The 22967-nt window shown below is 37.0% G+C and overlaps 1 protein-coding gene across 1 annotated transcript in view; it reads left to right on the top strand.

Annotated features, from left to right (window-relative positions):
- Nucleotides 1-8858: 8858 nt before the first annotated feature.
- The window catches only part of nau (nautilus), a 148805-nt gene continuing 134696 nt past the window's right edge, over nt 8859-22967 (top strand). Inside the window, exon 1 of the mRNA XM_067770902.1 lies at nt 8859-9798. Within this exon, the coding sequence (XP_067627003.1) occupies nt 9115-9798 (684 nt within the window). The 5' untranslated portion in view covers nt 8859-9114. The remainder of the gene's footprint in view (nt 9799-22967) is intronic.

The following is a 22967-nucleotide window of genomic DNA, read 5'->3' as shown; positions in this document are numbered from 1 at the left end:
AATATCAAACTGAGAATCAATTTTTTTCTCAAACATTTGAGATTTTTGTTTTCAGTGTTTGTTGGGATTATACTAAAAGAAAAATACTAATCGGGGAATTTCGCTCGAACTCGGATAGCGCGCGTAGATACTTTTAATGTAGCCGTTATGAATTTCCTATATCGGGTTTCTCTTTTTTAATATTTGTTTATGAAAGAGATTTTTTGAGTACTTTCTATGGTGGAACGTGGTTTATTTATTTAATAGCAGACCTGGCAGACGTTGTTCTGACCTAACTTGGGTTTATCTGCATTACTTTTATAAAGTTTTATCTCTTACTCCTCCCTGCTTCTCTTTTTCTCTCTACATGCGTCTCTCTAGAGTTTTTATCTCTTAATCTCCCTCCCCCTCTCTCTCTGCGTCTCTCTCGATTTCCGTGTTTTCTTTCACACTCTCTGTATAAATCTTCTTCTCTATCTCCTCCTAATTCTCCTTTCCCGCTCCTTCTATTTCGTCCTGACTCTATTCCTTCTTCTTTGCTTCGCTTTTTCTTTCTCCGTTATCTCTATCCGAAATCCCAGCAATCTGGTCCAAATAGATCGGTCCCTAGTCCATTACCTAGAAAAATAGTGCCCGAAGTACTTCCTTATCTAGATAAGAAGCTATCGATGCATGCAATCGCTACGTAATTATGATTTTTTTTGTGATTGATGGGTATATGGTACTGTTCCCGAAAAAAAACTTAGCAAAAACACTTTCTGGTTGCGCATGAAGCTATCTTGAAAATTTTGGCAAAATCAAAATGTATTGAATTTGAGATCTGATAGCGCGTTCTTCAGCCGAATTCTCATCATTTTCAAATCGGTGCTTTCAGTGCTGAGTTAATACATAAAATCGACATTTAATGACTTTATTTTATAAGATGTAGACATAGATTTGGCGCTTACTCATAACACTTTAACTGAAAGTATCAATGCCTTATTTGACTATTGGTGCTACATATATTGCTTAAAATATGTAGTAACGCTTGACGTTACTTTCGCATGACTAGATATCATATTTCTTTGGCACTTTTCTATGTCCCTGCTCGGACGCCACTTAGAAAATTAAGTTCCTTAAAATATAAAAACCACATTTGATGAGCCGACTCGTTCGCAGTTGAGAACATGTTACAAGTTACTTTTTATAAACTTTATTAAACAAATCACGCCTTAGTGTAGCAATAGCTGGATAGGAAATACTCTAAATGCCCTCAAACTCGCGTTATTATCCCTTTTGTTTTTATGAAATGGCTTAAAAAAATATTAAAGAACTAAATTTATCTAAGTTCGTAGTATAGTTTATAAAATTTTCAAAATCCAATTTTACATGAAATGTTCCCTACATAAATCTGTGCATATGTTCGCAGGTATTCACGGATAATAGATTGATAATCAGAATATGGGGTGATATTGAGCGGACTATTATTGTGTTGGCATCACTGACTGGCTGCTGTGTTACTTTGCATCACTCATTTTGATGAATGTTGAATGAACGGAAATGCTGGGTATTTAGCTGCCGTCCTCCCGCCCATTAAAAATGTCACTTTAGCGTTTTTTGTCTTCCTAATTTATTCGAAGCTTAAATTATTATACAAATAATGAAAAAGAAAGCCGACACAGGGCTACACAACAGTAGTAGGTTGTGTATGTGGCTCTTTGGGGTGGCAGCGGCTCCACAGGTGCCTTTACGTCAGGCGAAAGCTATAAAATCAATGAACCTATTTATGTATTTGTAAGCACGCAAACATGTCTATACTTTTTAGTTTGTGAGTTATTGGAGAAAAAATTGGTGCGATGCTTGAATAAATGACAATTTAGAGATTTCTGTCAAAACAACTTTTAGTTGCCCATTGATTAGAATCGAACGATTTATGGAATCGTTTTTTGCTTGTCTAACATATTTATGTTATTGTTGATGTTGTTGTTGTAGCGATAAGGACACTCCCCGAAGGGCTTGGGGAGTGTTGTCGATGTTTATGGTTCTTTGCCGGATGCAGATGCGGTACGTTCTGGTACCAAGCCCAACCATCTCAGAAACGATTTGATATAACCACATGCGACCTTCTAGGCCATACCGCCCTCCCACCCCCTACATCCATTAGGAGTTCGGGGTCACCAGAGCCTAGGCTGTTAATGAAACAGGATTCACTACGCATAGGTGGGGTTGACAATTGGGTTGGAGAACCTATATATTGCGCTGGCAACCCCTTGAATCTATTTGGTAGTTACCTCTTACGACAGGGATACCTACCGCGGGTATATTCCAACCCCTAATTCGCTGGGGTTCATATTTAAATTACCATATTTATGTTCAACGGGCATTGTGAAAAAAATCAGATATTAGGTGTTTTCGAACTGGCAATCAAGAATATAGAGGTATTTGGGTTAAGTTAGGTTGAGAGTTGACAGTTACACGTTTATGCCCTTTATGAATGCCCCCGGCAAGTCTTTACTAAACCACTCGCTTTCTGATATGAACTTAACTGATAGCGAGAAACCCACCTCCTCAGCCAGACTACCGGAAAGCTGCCCGCAAAAGTTTGAGTCGTCTTCTCTGCAGTCCTGTACATTGGCAAAAAATGTGATGAGCCGACGTCTTTACCTTCCCTCTTCAGAGTTTGTGCAGAGGAGAAGAAATTTTACATCTTTCCTATCCAAATAGCCTCAAAATTAGCGCGATTGGTTCAAAGCATGGTATTTGCATTAATACTGCATCGACACTCGATTTACCTTTGAAAATTTTCCAATAATGTTCGTATGAAGCTATCCGCCTCGTTTATATCCATTTCGGAACCTTTTCAGGTTCAACAAAACCAGTCTCTTCACGTTTGTGCTTTGCAACCGGGCACAAGGCAAAAGACGCATACGGACGATAACCAATTTTATGAAGTTGGATTTTAGTACCTTAAAAGTAGCCCAGATGTCTCAAAGATGGCTACGTTAGTTTCTGAGACAGTATTGTGCTGGAGCAGTATAGTTGCTCTCTACGCCTGGAAGACTCTGCAAGAGTTAGGATAAAAACAATTGAAGTAGTATGGCAAACTGTAAAATAAGTGAGCGGATAGTAAAATAAAGGGAAAGCGAGGGGAGAAGATTAAGTCCTAAAATAATGTGAAGTCTATTTTGCGAAGAAAATTAATAAAAAGCTGGAAGAAAAAAGAAAGGCAGAACAAGTAAGGAAGGTTAAGTTCGGGTGTAACCGAACAATACATACTCAGTTGAGAGCTATGGTGGCAACATAAGGGAAAATAACAATGTAGGAAAATGAACCGAGGGTAACCCTGGAATGTGTTTGTATGACATGTGTATCAAATGAAAGGTATTAAAGAGAATTTTAAGAGGGAGTAGGCCATAGTTCTATAGGTGGACGCCATTTAGGGATATAGGCATAAAGGTGAGGGTTGACTCTAGAATTTGTTTGTACAATATGGGTATCAAATGAAAGGTGTTAATGAGTATTTTAAAAGGGAGTGATCCTTATTTCCATAGGTGGACGCCGTTTCGTGATATCGCCATAAAGGGGACCAGGGGTGACTCTAGAATGCGTTTGTACACTATGGGTGTCATTCGAAAGGTATTAATGAGCATTTTAAGAGGGCGTGGGCCTTAGTTCTATATGTGGACGCCTTTTCCAGATATCGACATAAAGGTGGACCAGGGGTAACTCTAGAATTTGTTTGTACTATATGGGTATCAAATGAAAAGTGTTAATGAATATTTTAAAAGGGAGTGGGCCTTAGTTCTATAGGTGGCCGCCTTTTCGGAATATCGTTATAAAAGTGGACCAGGGTTGACTCTAGAATGCGTTTGTACAATATGGGTATCAAACGAAAGGTGTTAATGAGTATTTTAAAAGGGAGTGGGCCTTAGTTCTATAGGTGGACGCCTTTTCGAGATATCGCCATAAAGGTGGACCAGGGGTGACTCTAGAATTCGTTTGTACGATATGGGTATCAAATGAAAGGTGTTAATGAGTATTTTAAAAGGGAGTGGGCCTTAGTTCCATAGGTGGATGCCTTTTCGGGATATCGCCATAAAGGTGGGCCAGGGGTAACTCTAAAATTTTTTTGTACGATATGGGTATCAAATGAAAGATGTTAATGAGTATTTTAAAAAGGAGTGGGCCTTAGTTCTATATGTGGACGCCTTTTCGAGATATCGCCATAAACGTGGACCAGGGGTGACTCTAGAATGTGTTTGTACGATATGGGTATCAAATTAAAGGTATTAATGAGGGTTTTAAAAGGGAGTGGCCTTTAGTTGTATATGTGAAGGCGTTTTAGAGATATCGACCAAAATGTGGACCAGGGTGATCCAGAACTTCATCTGTCGGGTACCGCAAATTTATTTATATATGTAATACCACGAACAGTATTCCTTCCAAGATTCCAAGGGCTTTTGATTTCGCCCTGCAAAACTTTTTCATTTTCTTCTACTTAATATGGTAGGTGTCACACCCATTTTACCAAGTTTTTTCTAAAGTTATATTTTGCGTCAATAGATCAATACAATTACCATGTTTCATCCCTTTTGAACTGAGTTGAGTAAAGATATATCGTTTTTTGCTCAAGTTATCGTGTTAAAGGCCGACCGGAAGGACAGACGGTCGACTGTGTATAAAAACTGGGCGCGGCTTTAACCGATTTCGCCCTTTTTCACAGAAAACAGTTATCGTCCTAGAATCTAAGTCTCTACCAAATTTCACAAGGATTGGTAAATTTTTGTTCGACTTATGGCATTAAAAGTATCCTAGACAAATTAAATGAAAAAGGGCGGAGCCACGCCTATTTTGAAATTTTCTTTTATTTTTGTATTTTGTTGCACCATATCATTACTGGAGTTGAATGTTGGCATAATTTACTTATATACTGTAAAGATATTAACTTTTCTTTTAAAATTTGAATTTAAAAAAATTTTTTTTTAAAAAGTCGGCGTGGTCGTTCTGCGATTTTGCTAATTTTTAGTAAGCAGACATATAGTAATAAGAGTAACATTCCTGCCAAATTTCATCATGATATCTTCAACGACTGCCAAATAACAGCTTGCAAAACTTCTAAATTACCTTCTTTTAAAAGTGGGCGGTACCACGCCCATTGTCCAAAATTTTACCATTTTTCTATTCTGCGTCATAAGTTCAACTAACTTACCAAGTTTCATCGCTTAATCCGTATTTGGTAATGAATTATCGCACTTTTTCGATTTTTCGAAATTTTCGATAGCGAAAAAGTGGGCGTGGTTATTGTCCGATATCGTTCATTTTAAATAGCGATCTGAGATGTGTGCCCAGGAACCTACGTACCAAATTTCATCAAGATACCTCAAAATTTACTCAAGTTATCGTGTTAACGGACAGACGGACGGACGGACGAACGGACGGACGGACGGACATGGCTCAATCGAATTTTTTTTCGATCCTGATGATTTTGATATATGGAAGTCTATATCTATCTCGATTCCTTTATACCTGTACAACCAACCGTTATCCAATCAAAGTTAATATACTCTGTGAGCTCTGCTCAACTGAGTATAAAAATAAGTGAAAACGAAAAAGAAAGTATAACCGAAACATGAAGTTAAGAAATGTTGGGAAAGGAAATGTAAAACGAACGAGGAGTGAAAAGAAAGAAGAAATCGAAAAAGGAGAACGACGTTAAAAGTAAAGCGAAGAGAAAGGGAAAGAAAAAACAAAAAGGAAAAAAGAAGTAAAAGGAAAGGAAACAGGGAAAAATTTGACGAAGATCTCGAAAACAAAGTGAAACTAAAGAAAAAAAACAAAAGTAATCGAAGGGGATAGAGAAAAAGGAACTGACGACAAAAATCGGCGACTAGTAGTAGACCTGCTGTCGTCAAGCAAAGAGTCAGCCTATTTGTGTCCTGGCAACCACGTCATTGCTGGCAGCATAATTTCGAAATAGTAAAGCACTTAGTGTATTTGCAAACAAATGCTACTTTGGACTTGGTAGACGATTGAGAAGCAAATTCTTCTCTTTCCAAACGAAAATCACGCTCTACAAGTCGCTATGGTACCCGTCCACTGTATAGTGATTATTATTATCGGAACCCGCCTATGGAACCAGATTTAAATTCCCTTGGTGTTACCAATTGGCGCCAGTTAGCACAGCGCAGAAGAGACTGGCGCCCCTTGTTGGACGCCCATAACACTTCAAACGGTAAAGCGCCAATTAAGTAAGTAAGTAATATGAAGAAGAAGAGTAATAATCGAAAAACAGAAAAAATGTGGAAATGAGAAAGGAAGGAGAAGAAATATGAAGAAATGTTGTGATGGAAGATAAAGGTACGAGATGTGGGAAACAGAATGAAAATAGAAAATATTTTAGAAATCTAAATCAAAGGGAAGGAAAAAAAGAAAGAAAACAGAAAGTGAAGTAAAAAAATCTAGAGAAAAAGGAAAGGAAAAAAATTTATGAAAGAAGGAACTAAAAAAAAAAGAATTTGACAGGAATGCAAAAGAAAGATCAAAGAAAGCAAGAAAAGAATAAGACAGGAAAGCAAGAAGAGGAAAAAGAAAAAAAGAATAGAAGATTAGTAAACAGGAAATTGGAAAGGGAATGTGAAAGCAAAAGCAACGGGAAAGCGAAAAAGACAGGGAATCTAAACAGATACTGATGAAAAAGAAAAAAAGAAAAAAATTCGAGAGAAACTTTCAAAGGAGAAAGAAAAGAAAAACGGAAACGAAGGATATAGATAATTAAAGGAAAGGTAAGATAAAGAATAAAAGTAGGAGCGAGCGCAGGGCGTGATCATAATACTTGCATTGGACGCCACAAGGCTATGTCCAGTCAGAATACCGATCACGTGCTTAAAGTGCTCTCTTTTTAGTTACATGAGTAACTTTGCATTGCCATATATTGCCATATATACCCAATATATATCTCCTCCTATTCCAAATCTACCTAATACACTCTAACACACTTTCAGATGTTGTACTATGCAAGATTATAGTATTCTAGTATAAAAGCAGCAAGTAGAAGAGGACGACCATAACCGTTTAGACGGTTAAGCGCCAATTAAGTAAGTAAGTAAGAAGAGTATCCACTTTGAGTGAATTGCCTGTTCAGACATTCTATTCTTGACCTGGCCACAGCAGGGCATCTGTAAAGAAAGTGCTGAACAGTTTCTATCTCTTCTTCACTCTTATAGCTGCGATTGAAATTCGTTGGGTTTCCCATGCGTTCGCATGACTAGATCCAACATTTGCACACAACTAGGGGAAGTTGCAATGCCACTATTTTTTTTTAATTTCGGTATGTGGCTTTTGATAGCAGCTCAATCCCCATGTACACCACTGTGACCTGGGACTAATATCGTAGCTGTGATGCATCGATAGGCCAGTTTGTTAAGCGTTCGTCTGCATCTATGAAGCGGTTCTGCCCAGAAAAGCTTTTATCGCTGTATTCTTGGCATTCTAGCAGAAAATGAGCGGCTTATTATAAGCTTATTGCACAGCTTTGGGTATATTTCGGAACTGATTTGTGACAGTTTCGTGATTACTTACTTCAGGAACAATTTCGGTGGAACTTTGGGTCAGTTTAAGGATCACTTCTGGAGCAGTTCAGAATCATTTTCATACTATTTTCATACTATATCATACTATCATTGTCAGGATTGGGACTATTTCGGGATCAATTCGTAACACTTTCATGATCATTTCGGTATTATTTTAAATATCCTTTGGGGACCACTTCTGCATCATATCGAAACTATTTCGAAACAACTATAGGACTGTTACAGCATCACTTCGGGATTATTTCTGGAATCATCTCAGGATGTTTCAGGATCACTTTTGGATTATTTTCGGTATCATTTTCAGATTATTTCAAGACTAATTTAGAACAATATTTCAGGTACCATAATACCAGGATCCTTTCGAAACCGTTTCGGGATAGTTACTGGATAATTTTAGGATCACTTCTGGATAATTTTCGGGGCCAATTTAGAACACTTTCATGATAACTTCGGGAATATTTTTGGTCTCGTTTCGAGACTATTTCAGGACCGATTTGAAATCGGTTTACGGTCACTATGAAACTGTTTCGGGACCAATTTCGAGCAATTTCAGGAGCACTTCGAAATTATTTTAGATATCATTTCGAGACAGCTTCTTAAGCATTTTTAGACTATTTCGATGTGTTATTGTTTGTAGGGAAAAAACTGACAATACCCGTATTTTTGTATCAATATTTCGCTTTTATTCACTCTTAACAAAAAGCCCATTTTTATGCCCGGCAGAAAAAATTAGATTTTTCATGCTGTAATAAACTGCATACATAACGGTATGTTCAGTTTGGAATGCAATCTCGGCGACCTTCTTCAAAGCTTACCACCATTTTAGAAAATTTCATTCATTAAAATCCATGGAGTTCGTGTAGAAATTCCACTCAAAACATAAAACTAATGCAAAAAATTACTTTATAGCATATGTAATTACATGTACGTACATACGTCTGTAAGATTGTCTATATATATGTACATATGTATATTATGTATTTTAAAATGTGAAGGCGTGGCTTAGCTGCATTGGCTCGAGAGCTTCCCTATGTCCCAGTTGAGCACGTCTAATGGCAAAACGATTTAAAAATAGATTGCACTCGAAAACTCATTAGTTCTTAAACAACTTGAGTGTGATACTCAGAACACAAAACCAGACACAGCCACACACAAATATATACACTTGCAATATAAATGTGTTTTAAAACATAAAAACATGAAAATCCACAAACAACATTGAACGCGATCTCGCACCCCAAACTAAATACTTAAACGCCAAGAAAATGAGAAATTAAAATTTTTTGAATTTTGTCAACTAAAAGTGTCGTGGATGTCGCCGATGTCGGTAGATCAGTGAGTTTCGGAAGAATTTATTTGTATATTGGCGCGCAGCAAAAGTGGAAAATAGAAAGATACTGATTTTGGTGTGAAGAATTGTGAAAGGTATTAAAAGAAAAATTCAACAAAGAAGAAAAAATATATAATCTAATACAAGTGAAAAAAAAACTATTTTAATTGAGCATGTGAAGTTATAAATAAAATTAAAAATAAATTTAAAAAAGTGATCTTTTGAGTTTTTACTCTCATGACGAAATATCCCACAAGTGCATTTTTAAGTCGCAACTCAAACATAAAACGAAGTGACAATTTATCCACTTCAATTATCATGGAACGCATCAGTATCAAACAGGAATTTTCCAGTTTTTCACCACACTCATCAACAACATTTCCTCATGCATCCTTGCACCGTGACCACCATCCTCTTTTAACCCGTTCACATCAACAACGTACGCCCGCACAATTCCTGCATCATCAACAGCAACAAACCCACCAGCATTATCAGCAGCAACATCAAAAGCAGCAGCAGCAACAACAACAACAACATTCGCATCACCAACATTTCCATACACTTTTTAGTCGTTATGGTGCTGCCGTCGGCATTGGTGTTGGTCTCAGCTTTGGTAATGACGCCGTGGATCGAATCACTGCAACAAATGAATATGTTTCGTCGGACAATGCTAACGGTTACAGTTACTCAAATACACACAGAGATAGCGATAAACTTAATTTAACGCCCTCACCCAGTTTTACGGACTACGATGATAACAGCTTGAGTTCGGAGGAGCATGTTTTGGCGCCTTTGGTTTGCTCGTCAGCGCAGACATCACGTCCTTGTTTGGCGTGGGCCTGTAAGGCGTGTAAGAAGAAAAATGTTTCGGTGGATCGTAGGAAAGCAGCCACATTGCGGGAACGGAGGCGTTTGAGAAAGGTGAGCATGAAGTTCTGTTTGAAAGGAATAAAAAAGATGATTTCAATGTGGAAGGTTTTTCGTAGAAGAGCGATAAAGTTAGTACTAAAGTTCTTTACTCAAAGGCGTCTAAAATTTGTGATTGAGTCTCGCACGGAACGAACTCTTCAAAGCCAGTGACACTACTTACTGGACGCCTCTTAGGGTGCTTTCATATGGTAGCTGCATTATCAGCATAGAGCTGTGACTCAAGCGAAGTATGTATGTAGGTATAATATAATTAATGCTATTAAATACGCGGCCACCGTGATCAGGTGGCAGAAACAGCAAAATCTTAAGAAAAAGGCTTCTATTATAGAAAACAATTATTCTAAGCTATGTCGCTCCTCGGCAGTGATTGCGCAAATAGGTACTCCGAGTGTATTTTTTCCATAAAAAGCTTTTCAGCAAAAATTCATCAGCTTCCCGGTCCTATTCCACCAATTTGTAGGAAAAATTAAAAAGAGAGCGATGCAAATTGGAAGAGAAGATCGGCCTAATTATCATCGGAGGAGTATAATTAGTTCGGCGTAATTATCTTAGAAAAAGTTCAATAAGTTTTGATGAACCGGATCATCACAATCGCGGAGCACCCTAAACGATGTTTGCCACTGCGTAGCAAGTCATGTCAGTTATCTCTTTTTAGCGGCTTGTGATACTTAGAAGGCTGTGTATGGCTTTCTTGTGCATCAGGAAAATAACGCTAAGATTGCAAAGGTCGGGAATGCATGCGTACGTAATGTAAGTTTTTAATAAGTTTTCTCAACAAAAAAAAAAAAAAAAACAAAAAAACATTGAGCTTACAAAGCCTTGATTTTTTGTTTAGAAATTGTTTAGAAATAAGCGACAATCATCGAGATATCTACGAAGGCGAACCCGAAGACGGTCGGTTCATATACCGTTTTTGGATCATTTTCTGGAACAACTTTGCTCTCAAAAATTTGAAATATTTTGCCAAATAAATGCATAAATATAAATGACAAACAAATACAGGAGACAGTTCGAGTTTTAGAATCACAATGGCCTAATGATATTGCAGCTTCCGTTGAAGATTTTGTTGCTGAGTTCAAAATATGGAGGCAAATAATAAAAGAAGATTGGACACTATTCTGTAACTAAATAAATAAAAAAAATATTTAGTCTAAACCCCCCAACATTTTTTTCTGGGTGCGCACCTGCTTCCAAGGTAAAACCGCGTCTTTTGACACCTCTCCCGACATTTTGGGAGATGTATTAGCAATCGACCCCCGGTAGATTATTACTTCAATTGAATGCTTATTTCTATATTTAATACTTAAATGAATATGAATAGGATGATATTACTACTACTAAAATATTAAAACACACACAAGAGTCCATCAATGCGGAATAATCTTATTTAATTAATCTTATTTTTGCATATATGGATCCAAGTAACCATCGCACATTTAAAAATTACTTAATTTTCGTCACAAATATATATGTATATATGCACTATAAGGATAAAACATTAGTTACTGACGTATCGTCGCTTGGCGCACAATACCGCGTATTCGCAAAACGCAATACCGCGTATATACCAAAATTTCCAAAATCGAGATTTCGTTACCCCGACTAGGACTTATCGCCCTTAATGTATTTACGTTAAAATTCCGCGGTTTTTAGGAAAATATTAAACATTTTCTTCTTGAACAATAATTGAAAAAAAAAAAAATAAGACGGGACTGTCTTCGGCTGTGCCGAAGACTTCATGCCTTTCATGAATGGGGCTGAACAATAATCTTATCCCGTTCGTAATCTCAAAAAATGATAAGAAATATATAGATGTACATACCTAAACGATTTTTAAGATAAATATAAAAAAAAGATGGCAAAAAACCCCTTATCTGAACGATCGGTTGTATGGGATATATATTATATATAGCTCCGATCAAAATGATTTTTACAGGAATTCTTCTACGATATATTAGAATATATATCACCAAGTTTCACGTTTTTATATTGGAAACTAAGGGAGAAATGGCTAAAAATCTTTCTATCTGAACGATCGGTTGTATGGGATATATACTATATATAGCTCCGATCAAAGTGATTTTTTCAAGATATCTTCTATGATATATTAGAATATATATCACCGAGTTTCAAGTTTATACTTTTTAAATTGCGGCGGGAAGGACCAAAATCGTCTTATCTGAACGATCGGTTGTATGGGAGATATATGTTATAATGGTCCGATCCCACCGGATCCGACAAATGTCTAATATAATACAAAAATACATCCTTGTGCCAAATTTAATTGAGATATCTCAAAATTTGAGGGACTAGTTTGCGTTCAAACAGACAGACGGGCAGACGGACGGACGGACATACGGACATGGCTATGTCAACTCAGTTCGTCACCCCGATTAATTCGGTATACTTAGTGGTGAGTCTATTTTCTATATTTCTCAACATTACAAACGTCGGACCAAAGTTAATATACCATTTCATGTTCATGAAAGGTATACAAATTTACTAAACCAAGAGTTTGATAGTCAACTCAAGTTCAGGTAGGTAAATGCATATAATGCAAATTATACCTTTCTAAAATGTAATTGTTCCTTCTTGTAATAGATACAAAAATGGCTCTCATTCAATTGATTTCGAGTTTTTTGAAAAATAAGCAAGTATACCTTCCAAGTCAATATGCTCTTGCAGCAGAGGAATCGCGAGTAAACCCATTCCCATATGAAGCAAGATTGGTAGACCATCCCTGTTTTAAAGATGATAGCAACAAACAATTCTATACATACAGCTCTATACGACCTGGTATAGGAACAGGAGACCATGTCGTTAATAATTTGCGTATATTAAAATACTTGCCTAACGGAACAATCCAATTCAAACTAAATTTTAACGATGATTACAAGATACTACCCAGACGATCTAAAAAGAATTTAGGAAAATATATACCCTCTGCACCCTACAACTCACGTTTGAAAATAACCAAAACTAAATTTGAACATTTACAATAACTTAAGAAAGTCATACCACCTAATTGCCACAACTTCTACGATAACTTATCTTTTGACGATAAATAAGCAATAATCGCTTAGTTGTTTAGTCATTTTAACATTAAAATAACTTTGTTTAAAAATATGATGTATATTTACTTTGCTAATAATAAATAAAATAACTTTTATGGAACCTATTTTCTTTGAAATAAAGTAATGCAATACCGCGTATTTTTCAAAAAGTTATTTTTTTGCAGTTTGCGTGCTTTTTCTTGGTAAATTATTATATGTACATCGTGAGGTAACCCGAAATCAAATAAAATGTTAGATCAATTCAAGATTGGAGCAACGGTTTGGCTAAAAATCAGTTTTTTCTTCCTCCTACTCAATTTGGCTTCTATCAAATACGCGGTATTGCTTTTTGCAAATAGGCGGTATTGAGCGCCAAGCAACGGTATATTAGCTTGTCGGAGAAGCTTTTTTCCCTTTCATTTAAGTTTTACGCAATTAAATAGCAAATCGTTAAATTTTGTGAGGCTTTTGATGGCAGGCCGCCAACCAAAAACCTCTTTTAAAGGGCTTAAATCGTGCTCACGACATCTTAAATTTAAAATACTTTTTTAAAGATACAACAGGGTTGCATGATTCTAAATCCTTTTTGACTTAAAATCCAACTTCAAATCAAAGATACTTTTTATTTGATATTTGATTCGGGATTCAAATAAATAATGTTTTTTATTTGTTTTTTGATTCTTCAAGCGAATCAAAGATAATTTTTATTTTTTATTTGGGTTTTGAGCCAGAGCAAAGATACTTTTTACACCTTTCATGCAAATGGAGTGATACATTAAGTTTGGTCCGAGTCTTGAAATTGTAAGTCCTTAAAGGAGAACAGATAGACCCACCGATAAAAAATACGGATATGATCAGGATGATGATCTGAATTGAATTGGCCATGTTCGTATGCTCTTCGAACGCAAACTAGTCTCTCAATTTTTAGATGTCATGATGAAATTCGGTGAAAGGTATATGTGTATGTACTGGTTTCAAATTAGAATGTACGGATAGGACCACTATAGCATATGTTTCTTGGCGAGCTCTCTGGCCTCGTCATAGCTGATCCGCCTAGCTATAACTAAATAGATTTAAGCGTTCACGAGCCGATTATGCTAGACAGCTTGGCTAGGCCGATCAGGGCCCGTATTACGTGTTACGATCCGTGATCGAAACTAATTTTTTAAATCACAATAGCTCTGAAATGGTGGATCAGATTATTGGCATATGCGAACTAGCGACAAAAAGTAGATCTATTTATTATTATAATTTTTATAAATAGTTTGACAGTTGCATAGTTATCGCTTGATTGAAAATGGATTTCAGTCACTGATCGTAACAAGTAATACGGGCCCAGGTCTAGGTAAAAGTAAGAAAAGTTCTATTTGGCCCGAGATTTTGCGAAGTTATAGACTTTCAAAAAACAAGAACACACCATTTTCGTACCACGAAAAAAATCTCCTGTTTTTATATGTAGCTGCGAAAACGGGTTTCAACCATTAAATATCTTTTGTCGCCCTAATACCCCGCCTTTTAATGTTTTTCAATCAGACATATATCATAGGAGATATTCGTGCATATATTTAATGTAAACCTTTTATGTAGTGATGTATATAGCAGCCGCCTGTTAAACGATGTTTCCGGTATTGGTCTTGGTGTAGTTAACGTGTCTGTTCCCACAAGTTTCGGACAAAATTGCTGTCCTAGTGTTCTCGATTATTTCATTGTGTCTGATGTGTCAATTGTTTTAAAGTTTGATCAAATGTCGTTTGTCTTGGATCATGACCAAATTTTCTGTTCGTTTGACATTAAGTTTAACGTCAACGATATAGTTTCTAGTCCGTCCTTTTTCCAGATTACCGAAAGCTGAACGTAAATAGTCTATTAAATGACATTGCTCAAATTAACTGGTCGGTTTGTTGGGGTCTGAGCTCGGTCCATGAAAAATTAAGAGTTTTGAATGGTATCCTGGGATATCTTTATACGGCTCATGTTCCGGTACGTGCCTATCAGGGTAAACCATCTTGCCCTTGCTTCAACAGATCAATTCGAGCAATGATCATCAAGCGTAATAAAAGATACTTCTTTTGGAAAAGGAACCGCAATGAAACCAATTGGCGTGAATGCAAGCTTGTCCGGAACGAGACGACTGCTATTATAAAGCGAAAGAAGTGTAAATATTTTAGTAAAATGTTGGACACATCATATCCGAATCATGTTTTGTGGCGTAATTTAAAAAATCTTCGTGTACATGTAAGTGACAGTTCTGATTGTTCCCTCTGCCCCGACTTCCTAAATAATACATTTGTTTGCCGCGTTTCCCCGTCTTGTGTTAGTACTAGTACCCTCACCTGTACTTCCTCTGTCGCCCTGTGCGTCCAATCTTTGAGTTTAAAACTGTGTCGGAATGTGATGTGGCTAGATGCATTTACACTATATAAAATCGAATGTAATTGGTGAGGACAACATACCAATTAAGTTTGTGAAATTGATTGCACCATATATTTTGCCAACCCTCACCTATATCCTGAATCACAGTTTCAAAACTTCATGCTTCCCTGAGGGGTGGAGAATTGCCACTGTTCGACCAATCGCCAAAACTAAGTCTGCATTTTATCCCCAGTGATTTTCGGCCAATAAGCATCTTGCCTGCTCTCTCAAAGGTCTTCGAGATATTGCTGTCCGAACAAATGCTTGACCATATCAAAAAGTTTGCCCTCTTGTCCCCATATCAGTCGGGCTTCAGAGCTAGGCACAGTTGTTCCACGGCTATTCTAAAAATTTTAGATGACATTAGGGGACCCTTCGACAAAAATCAACTGACTTTACTGTGCTTACTTGACTTTTCAAAAGCGATTGACTCTGTGAATTATGACTTGCTTTGTGTGAAGCTAAACTACTACTGGTTTTAAGGATTCCGCAACGTGTCTCATGCAGAGCTATCTGACGGGTAGATCACAGCGTGTCAAAATGGGCTCCGAAGCTTCTAGTCTAAAACCGTTACTAACTGGGGTACCGCAAGGATCTATTTTGGGCCGCTACTTTTCTATGTATGGCAGCATGTACACATTCAGGCTTATGCTGACGATTTCCGACTACGTCTATCCGGGAATCATGAGGACACAGGTGATATATGCTCGAAGTTGAATAGGGAGCTAACATCAATTTCTGAATGGGCGATGAAAAATGAATTATGCCTAAATAGTGATAAAAAAAGCCTAAAACTAGTACCCAAAGTAACCAATCTTGGTTTCATTATCAATACAAGTTTGACTAGCAACGACCATGTGAACTCTGTTGTTAGTAAGGTCTATAATGTTCTGAGGAACCTGAGAATGTCTGCAACCTTTACTCCCGCTAACGTTAGGAGAAAGCTTGCCATACAATTTATTATGCCGATAACTTGCTACTCTGAGCTAGAGTACAGCAAGTTGAGTTCCCAGTCTGCACACAAAATTGATGTAGCATTCAACCATGTCACCCGTTATGTGTTGGGATTAAGTAAGTTTGACCACATATCTGGTTGGAGATCGCGTTTGTTGGGCTGTGAAATGTCTAATTACCTGAAAGCCAGAAATTGCATTTTTCTCTATCGAGTTATTAGTTATAAAGAGCCAAGCTACTTATATGATAAGTTAGTTTTCCCCAGATCTGCCCGAATCACCGATTTAATAGTGCCAACTTATAACTATTTAACTTCAGCCCGGCTATCCTTTGTCAATGCTGTTCGTACATGGAACTCTATTCCAGCACCTATTCGAAGTAGTCTAATAAAAGCAAATTATTATTTATACTTTTTTCAGTTAACGTATATATGTATGTATATCTGAGTTTTCGCTATCTACAATTACTAGTCAATGTAAACGAGCTTTCCCACTGTGTTATTGTCAATGTGTAATAATTTATTTATTTATATATACAATTTATTATTTATATTATTATAAGAGTTATTCATCTTGGTTGTACTATAAAAGATCTTAGATCTTATTGTACTAATATCTTGTCAATAAATAAATGAAATAGATTCAAGAAGTATAGCTTAATTAAGATTCGTATAGTACTAAAATTGATATTTGCAAAAGAAAGTTTATACAACGAAAGGCTATTTCTACATCTCACAAATTTGATAAAATAAAGCATGAGTCACGTATTTTAGTTCTTGGCCTTCAAAATAGCACCTGCTCCTTGTGAGATTTGACCCTGAATGAAAGAGAAAAGGGATACCGATGGAAGTAAGATCAGGTTACAGGAGGGAAGAAAAGGTCACAGCTCGAAATCGCATTAGAAACGTCAACAGGTGTTACCGAGCATGCAGGTGGGGTGCAAGCACCTACAACAACACCAATCGACGTTTTGGGTAAAGCCGACGTGTAAGGCTAGACATCTCAACCAAACACACCCAAAATAATAAGATGTATCTTTGATTTGGATGGCGAATCAAATAAAAAGTATATTTGATTCGGCTGAAGAATCAAATAACAAATAAAATTTAATTTTTATATGGATGCCGAATCAAATAAAAGATAAAAGATATCTTTGATTTGAAAACATTTTCAAATAAAAAATACATTTTATTTTTAATTCAAATAAAAATCACGCAACCCTGAGATACAATAACGTTTAAGTTCACTATAACAGACTTAAAATGATGCAAAATTTAGAAGCATGTTAAAACCAATTTAATTTGACTAAGACTGCTGGCCATTATATCAGTATACAGCCACATAGGTCAAGGTCTAGAAATTATGGTGCAGTGAACAGTTGCATCCCCTCTACCCCTAAAACCGTTTTCCTAAGTCGTCATTACTTTGGTTCATCCAGACATCGAACATCCCAACTTTCACATTTATATTATATGTATGCATGGTTCATGGTTTATATAGATGTTAGTCTAAAAGATTGTATCTTCTTGTTACTAACGGGACAATTTCGGCATCATTCCGGGACCATTTCCGTACTTCCGAAATTACATCAAGAGTGGGACTATTTGGGCCAGTTCGAAAGCGTGTACGGAGTCTTTTCCGGAGTACTTCCAGAATATCTCAGGATTATTTCGGAATTGTGCTCGGAATCTTTTCACAACTGCTTATAGATTAGATACTTTGAGACTATTAAATGACCATTTCGGGATTATTTGAGGAACATTTTCGGGACTATTTCAAATTTTTATAGGACTGTTTCGGAACTGTTTAGAGAATGTGTTCGAGATCTACTTGGGGCTGCTTCGCATCCGTTTGTTGATTTTTTTCGTAATAATATAGTCGAGAATTTTTGTGGACTAACTCCATATAGTTTCAAGATTGTTTTCGAGATCTTTTCACGATTGTTTAGGGAATCATATCGAATGGACCTCCACCGAATACTTTTTAACTATCCCCAGATCTGTTCGTTATTTTATTATTTTAGGAACTACTTCAAGATCATAAAAAAAAATGTTTTTCAGGGGATTATTGGTCCTCATTTTTTAAGAATTCCACTATATGCTTCCTTCTGTTTATCACCTTGTGTTTATCTCCGCGACTGCAAGTATTTCGCGATATGTCGGGAGTATTTAAAGATTATTTTCTGGTGTCAGTACTATTTTCAAGATGATGATATCTTGGCATATCGTGCGGACTGGGACGCGGTTTTGGCTGGTATTACGAATATGTGAAATATGAACAGACGTTTAAATCCAAAACATATGAACGTGCCTTATTAACACTTAAAGAAAAAAATTTATTATGTGAGCCCTTAAGTTCGAGCAGTGTTGTTGCTTTGTGGCATTATACAATAAAAACTATTAGCAGTTTGGAAACAGATAAAACTCATTATTTAAACCCTTTGTACTAGTCTGTATTTATTCACTAAAAATACAGCCATTGTACAGATATTAATTTGATAGCACGTTTCAACTGTGCAAACATACATACATACACATATATAAACAAACAACTCAAAGCAGTTTTTTTAATCAGAACAAATTTTTCTAATCGCCGTCGCTTCTCGGAAAACTCATCTACCTTGCAGGTTCCGTTTGGAGTCGGCGTAAAAACATGTAGGTGTCGTCCCACAAATTTGAAGGAAAAACTAAAAGAAGCACGACGCATATTTGAAGATAAGCTCGGCCTAAAATAACTTCGGAGGCAATCGCGCCGTGTATTTATTTATTTATTTTATTTATAATGAACCGAGTGAAAACAAACAAGATTTTTTATTGTAGAGCCTTGACTTTAATTAAGATGTATTGTTGTTATTTAAAATTCCTGAAATTTTGACTGAAAAGTTTTTGTTTATTATTTATTCACTTGACTAAATTAGGTATAAATTGCGCCCACAAAATTGATCGCGGTGTACTTTATTCTTAAAAAGTGGTGTGAAAGTTCTTAAATAGATATGAAATCGAGAATTTATGTTGCGATCCTGTATGTCGTTTTAAGCTGCCGTATATCCTGTACGAATGCGCGATTTCGCATTGTAAATGGCGAAGATATACAAATTAAGAACAGCCCGTTTATCGTATCAATATTTTTTTGGTCCAATTATCTTTGCGTTGGTAGCCTAGTCTCTATGAAATCGGTGGTTACAGCTGCGAGTTGCGTATTTGGGTTACAACCGAGCGATCTCAACGTTCTGGCTGGTACGCCCGATATACGTGCAATAAACACAGTTTACGGGCAACAACGCGAAGTGCAGAGTATATTTATTGATCCTGATTATGAGGAAAATCCACTACTGATGGATGTGTCTGTAGTTAAAGTGGTTGCAAATTTTGTAAGGACTCTACTTCTAGATTCAGTATGCCTTTGCGAGTCCGCATTAGAACTGGACATGGTTATGAAAGTTAGTGGATGGGGTGCGGACACTTTAGATGGAAAGGATCCTTGTTCTATTCTCAAAACTACTAAAATGTTCATTGTAAAAAAGGATGCCTGCCAGATTTATTTTAATAATTACGTTTTTCGGGAACCGAAAATTCTACCAGAGACAATCATTTGCGCTGTAGGTCGTCATAGTCATATTGGTTTTGGAGATTCTGGAGCAGGGGCAATTGTGGATAACAAACTTTGTGCGGTGGCACGCAGTGGTTATGATGGTGCATACAATGTTATGAGTTTATTTACAAATGTAACAAATGAAAGAGTTTTAAATTTTTTAAGATCCAAAATAGAATAAGTTGTTATAAATTCACTGTTGAGTGGAATGTCACCCTTACTCGACAGAGCACCGAATTTCGAAACATTTTGAGATAAGTCGTTTTCGAAACAGCTGTTGAGCTATGATGACATTCCACTCAGCAGTCGAACTGGCGATATTTTTTTATATATCATGTAAAATAAATAATAAATAAAAAATATCAGTAAATAAATATTTTTGATTGTATGCATTGAAAGTGGAAAGTATGTAAATGCCTTAAATTGTGAGACCAAAGTTTTATCACGACTGTAAAGTTTCCTCGTGTATGAATAGATCATGAGATAAAAAGAAAATTGTGGAATAACTACTTTGAGACCCTGGCAAACTTCGTGTAAAACAGCTGATCGAACCAACTCTATGGAAGTCAACGTAATCGGTTATTGAAATCATATAATAACGCCTTACTCATAACGATACCATAGCCAACCGATTAGGTTTTGGTTTTCCTCCATACCCATAATACATATATACATTTTTGTGCTGGCCAATATATTTACATGTTGGATATTATATTTTTCGTTTCGAAATTCTTTACATTTCCTATTTCATGAATTTATCACATATTTTACCAATAACCGATGGCAGTATACATTTATAGTTAAGTGGAATTATGTTTCCGAATTGGGCGTTATGAATATGGAAAGTTTTCCAGGGTTTAAAGAGCTGATATTTTACCAAAATATGATTTTGCTTTGGCAAAAGGAGTGTTGGCAAAACTATTGCCAAGGGCGACCCCGCTTAGAAAAACTTGTTTTATTATTGAAACCACGCTTTTCTTAGTCGTTGCTGTTGCACTGTGTGGCACTTTAACGCAAGACCTTCAGTGTGTTTGGCGGAGCACGCTCCACCATCCCAGCGAACACATTATCTAACGTTAGAGAAATATTGTGATTTTATATTAGAACTCTAATATTGTTCATTAGTGCATCTCTTATCGAAAACTTGGTCAGAGTACTTGGTTATAATTCGTTTAGATATCAGCGCAGAGCTAAATACTAAAAGAATAAGTGATAGAAAAAATTAGGTAATGCTTTGAGTTATTATAAGAAGCATTTAAAGTATATGGTGCGCCACATAAATTCAGAAAACAATAATTCATAAACACATTTTTTCAGAAAACATTGGTCAGAACCCTTTTTCCAGAAAAAAAATTCAGAGATCAAAACTCAGAAGTCAAATCTCAGAAGTCTTATTTCAGGAGTCAAATTTCAGAAGGTAGAATTCCAAAGTCAAAATTCAGAAAGTAATCAGACGACAAAAAAAAAACACCAAATTTTTCTCAAAATTTTTTTATTTATTTGGAAGGTATTACATATGTATAAAGCGTTCTATAAACTGTCGGCGTCAAAGTGAACATCTCTTCCTCTACGACAGCAACTCTTCCTGTGCTTGAAACCGTCCTTTCCCGGTCCTTCGACGTCTAGCTTCCCTTGTGTGTTTGGTTGCACGCTTTTAGCTGGGAAGGGTGTGCCTCGGATTTCGGATGCCACGTGTTTGATCTTAGTGAACGTTAGGATATCGAAAAAGAGCCAATATGATTGAATTAGTTTCTATCGGGAGACAGCCATACAACCGCAAAGTCGATCAGCCACAACACAAAACAGAAGTCGTGGAGGCTGAACTTTCTGACTATGAGGCCAAAAATACCTACTTTGCTAGTCTTGGCGTTCAAGTCGCTAAGCACGAATTTCATATCATGGCGGAGGCAGCGATCGTATGTGCGTTCCACTTCATCGCCTCATGGCGTCGCAGTCTCTCTTGCACCACAAACCCGACACCGAAAATGAGCTTCTTTGCATGGCTACATCACATTTTTTTTATAATCTTTCCATGGTTCGTCCATCGCATCTCTTGGATGGTGTTGATGTGAGCTTTTGCCTTAAAGAAACCCACCGGGCATAAGCACCAATCCCATTAAAGGAACGTACAATCCAGGTGCAATCCCTCAAATCATAGGCCCTTACACGTTTTCTAGGGTATTCGTCAAAAAAGGTTGTCTCATAATAGAATGCTTTTTTTTTGATGTTTTCATCATTGGAGAGTGGTTTTACGTGGTGCATCTCAAACTTAGCCCAAAATCCGCTCAGCGGGGATGAAGGGTTTACGCTACATGATTGTATAATGAGCCTCTTTATCAAAGACATACACTTGCTTCCAGCTGTACCTTATAACGGTCAGACACTGCCGATGTAATCCCCCAACTAGCGCTTAATTAAAAAAAATACTTTAAAGGTTGCCGCCTTCTGACATTACCACTTTACCAAACTTATGTTTATTGGCTTCAGAGCGTATACTAGGCCATAAAAGACCGAAAATAGTGAGCTGATCCCCTAATTAAAAGTATTTCCGTCTCTACCTATCAGCTGAGGACCAGATGTGCTGTGATGTTGTGATCCTTTTGAAATCGATCCCACAACTGTAGCAAATCTTTTTAATAGTCACTTTTCAACAATCGGGAAAACTCACACTACTGCTTATACATGCGAACTACCAATGAATAACTCAGTGATCTCAAATTTAGGTAGTCGTTTTTTCTTTGAACCTTTTACTGGCACTGAAATACTGAAAGTAGTTAAATCTTTGGACAACTCCAGATCTTGTGGCTCTGATGGAGTTTCAAATCAAGTTTTGGCCGACGGTCATCGTAGCAGTGGTGGGATCAGCACGGCGGCTGAACGGCGGTAGGATAGCGGACGCCAAACGGTCGTCGTAGCAGCAGCGGCACCAGATGGGCGACGATGCGACAGCAGCAGCGGTACGGAGCGTTCACCATGGCGAAGGCGGGAAGGTGGTATACTGGTAACGTGTTTTACCTGTACAGCGGCTGGTTGTTCCGGTAGGGGTAGTCGTCGGCGGTATCGGACGGATTGGTGACCTACGAGAGACTGGTTAGTGCTGGCTTCACCACTGGACACCACCACCTCCCTACTTGCACGCTAGATAGAAGGT

The sequence above is a fragment of the Eurosta solidaginis genome, chromosome 1 (genome assembly GCF_040869045.1).
Source record: "Eurosta solidaginis isolate ZX-2024a chromosome 1, ASM4086904v1, whole genome shotgun sequence".
In the NCBI taxonomy this organism is placed as follows: Eukaryota; Metazoa; Arthropoda; class Insecta; order Diptera; family Tephritidae; genus Eurosta; species Eurosta solidaginis.
This window is presented reverse-complemented; position numbering and strand designations above follow the sequence as displayed.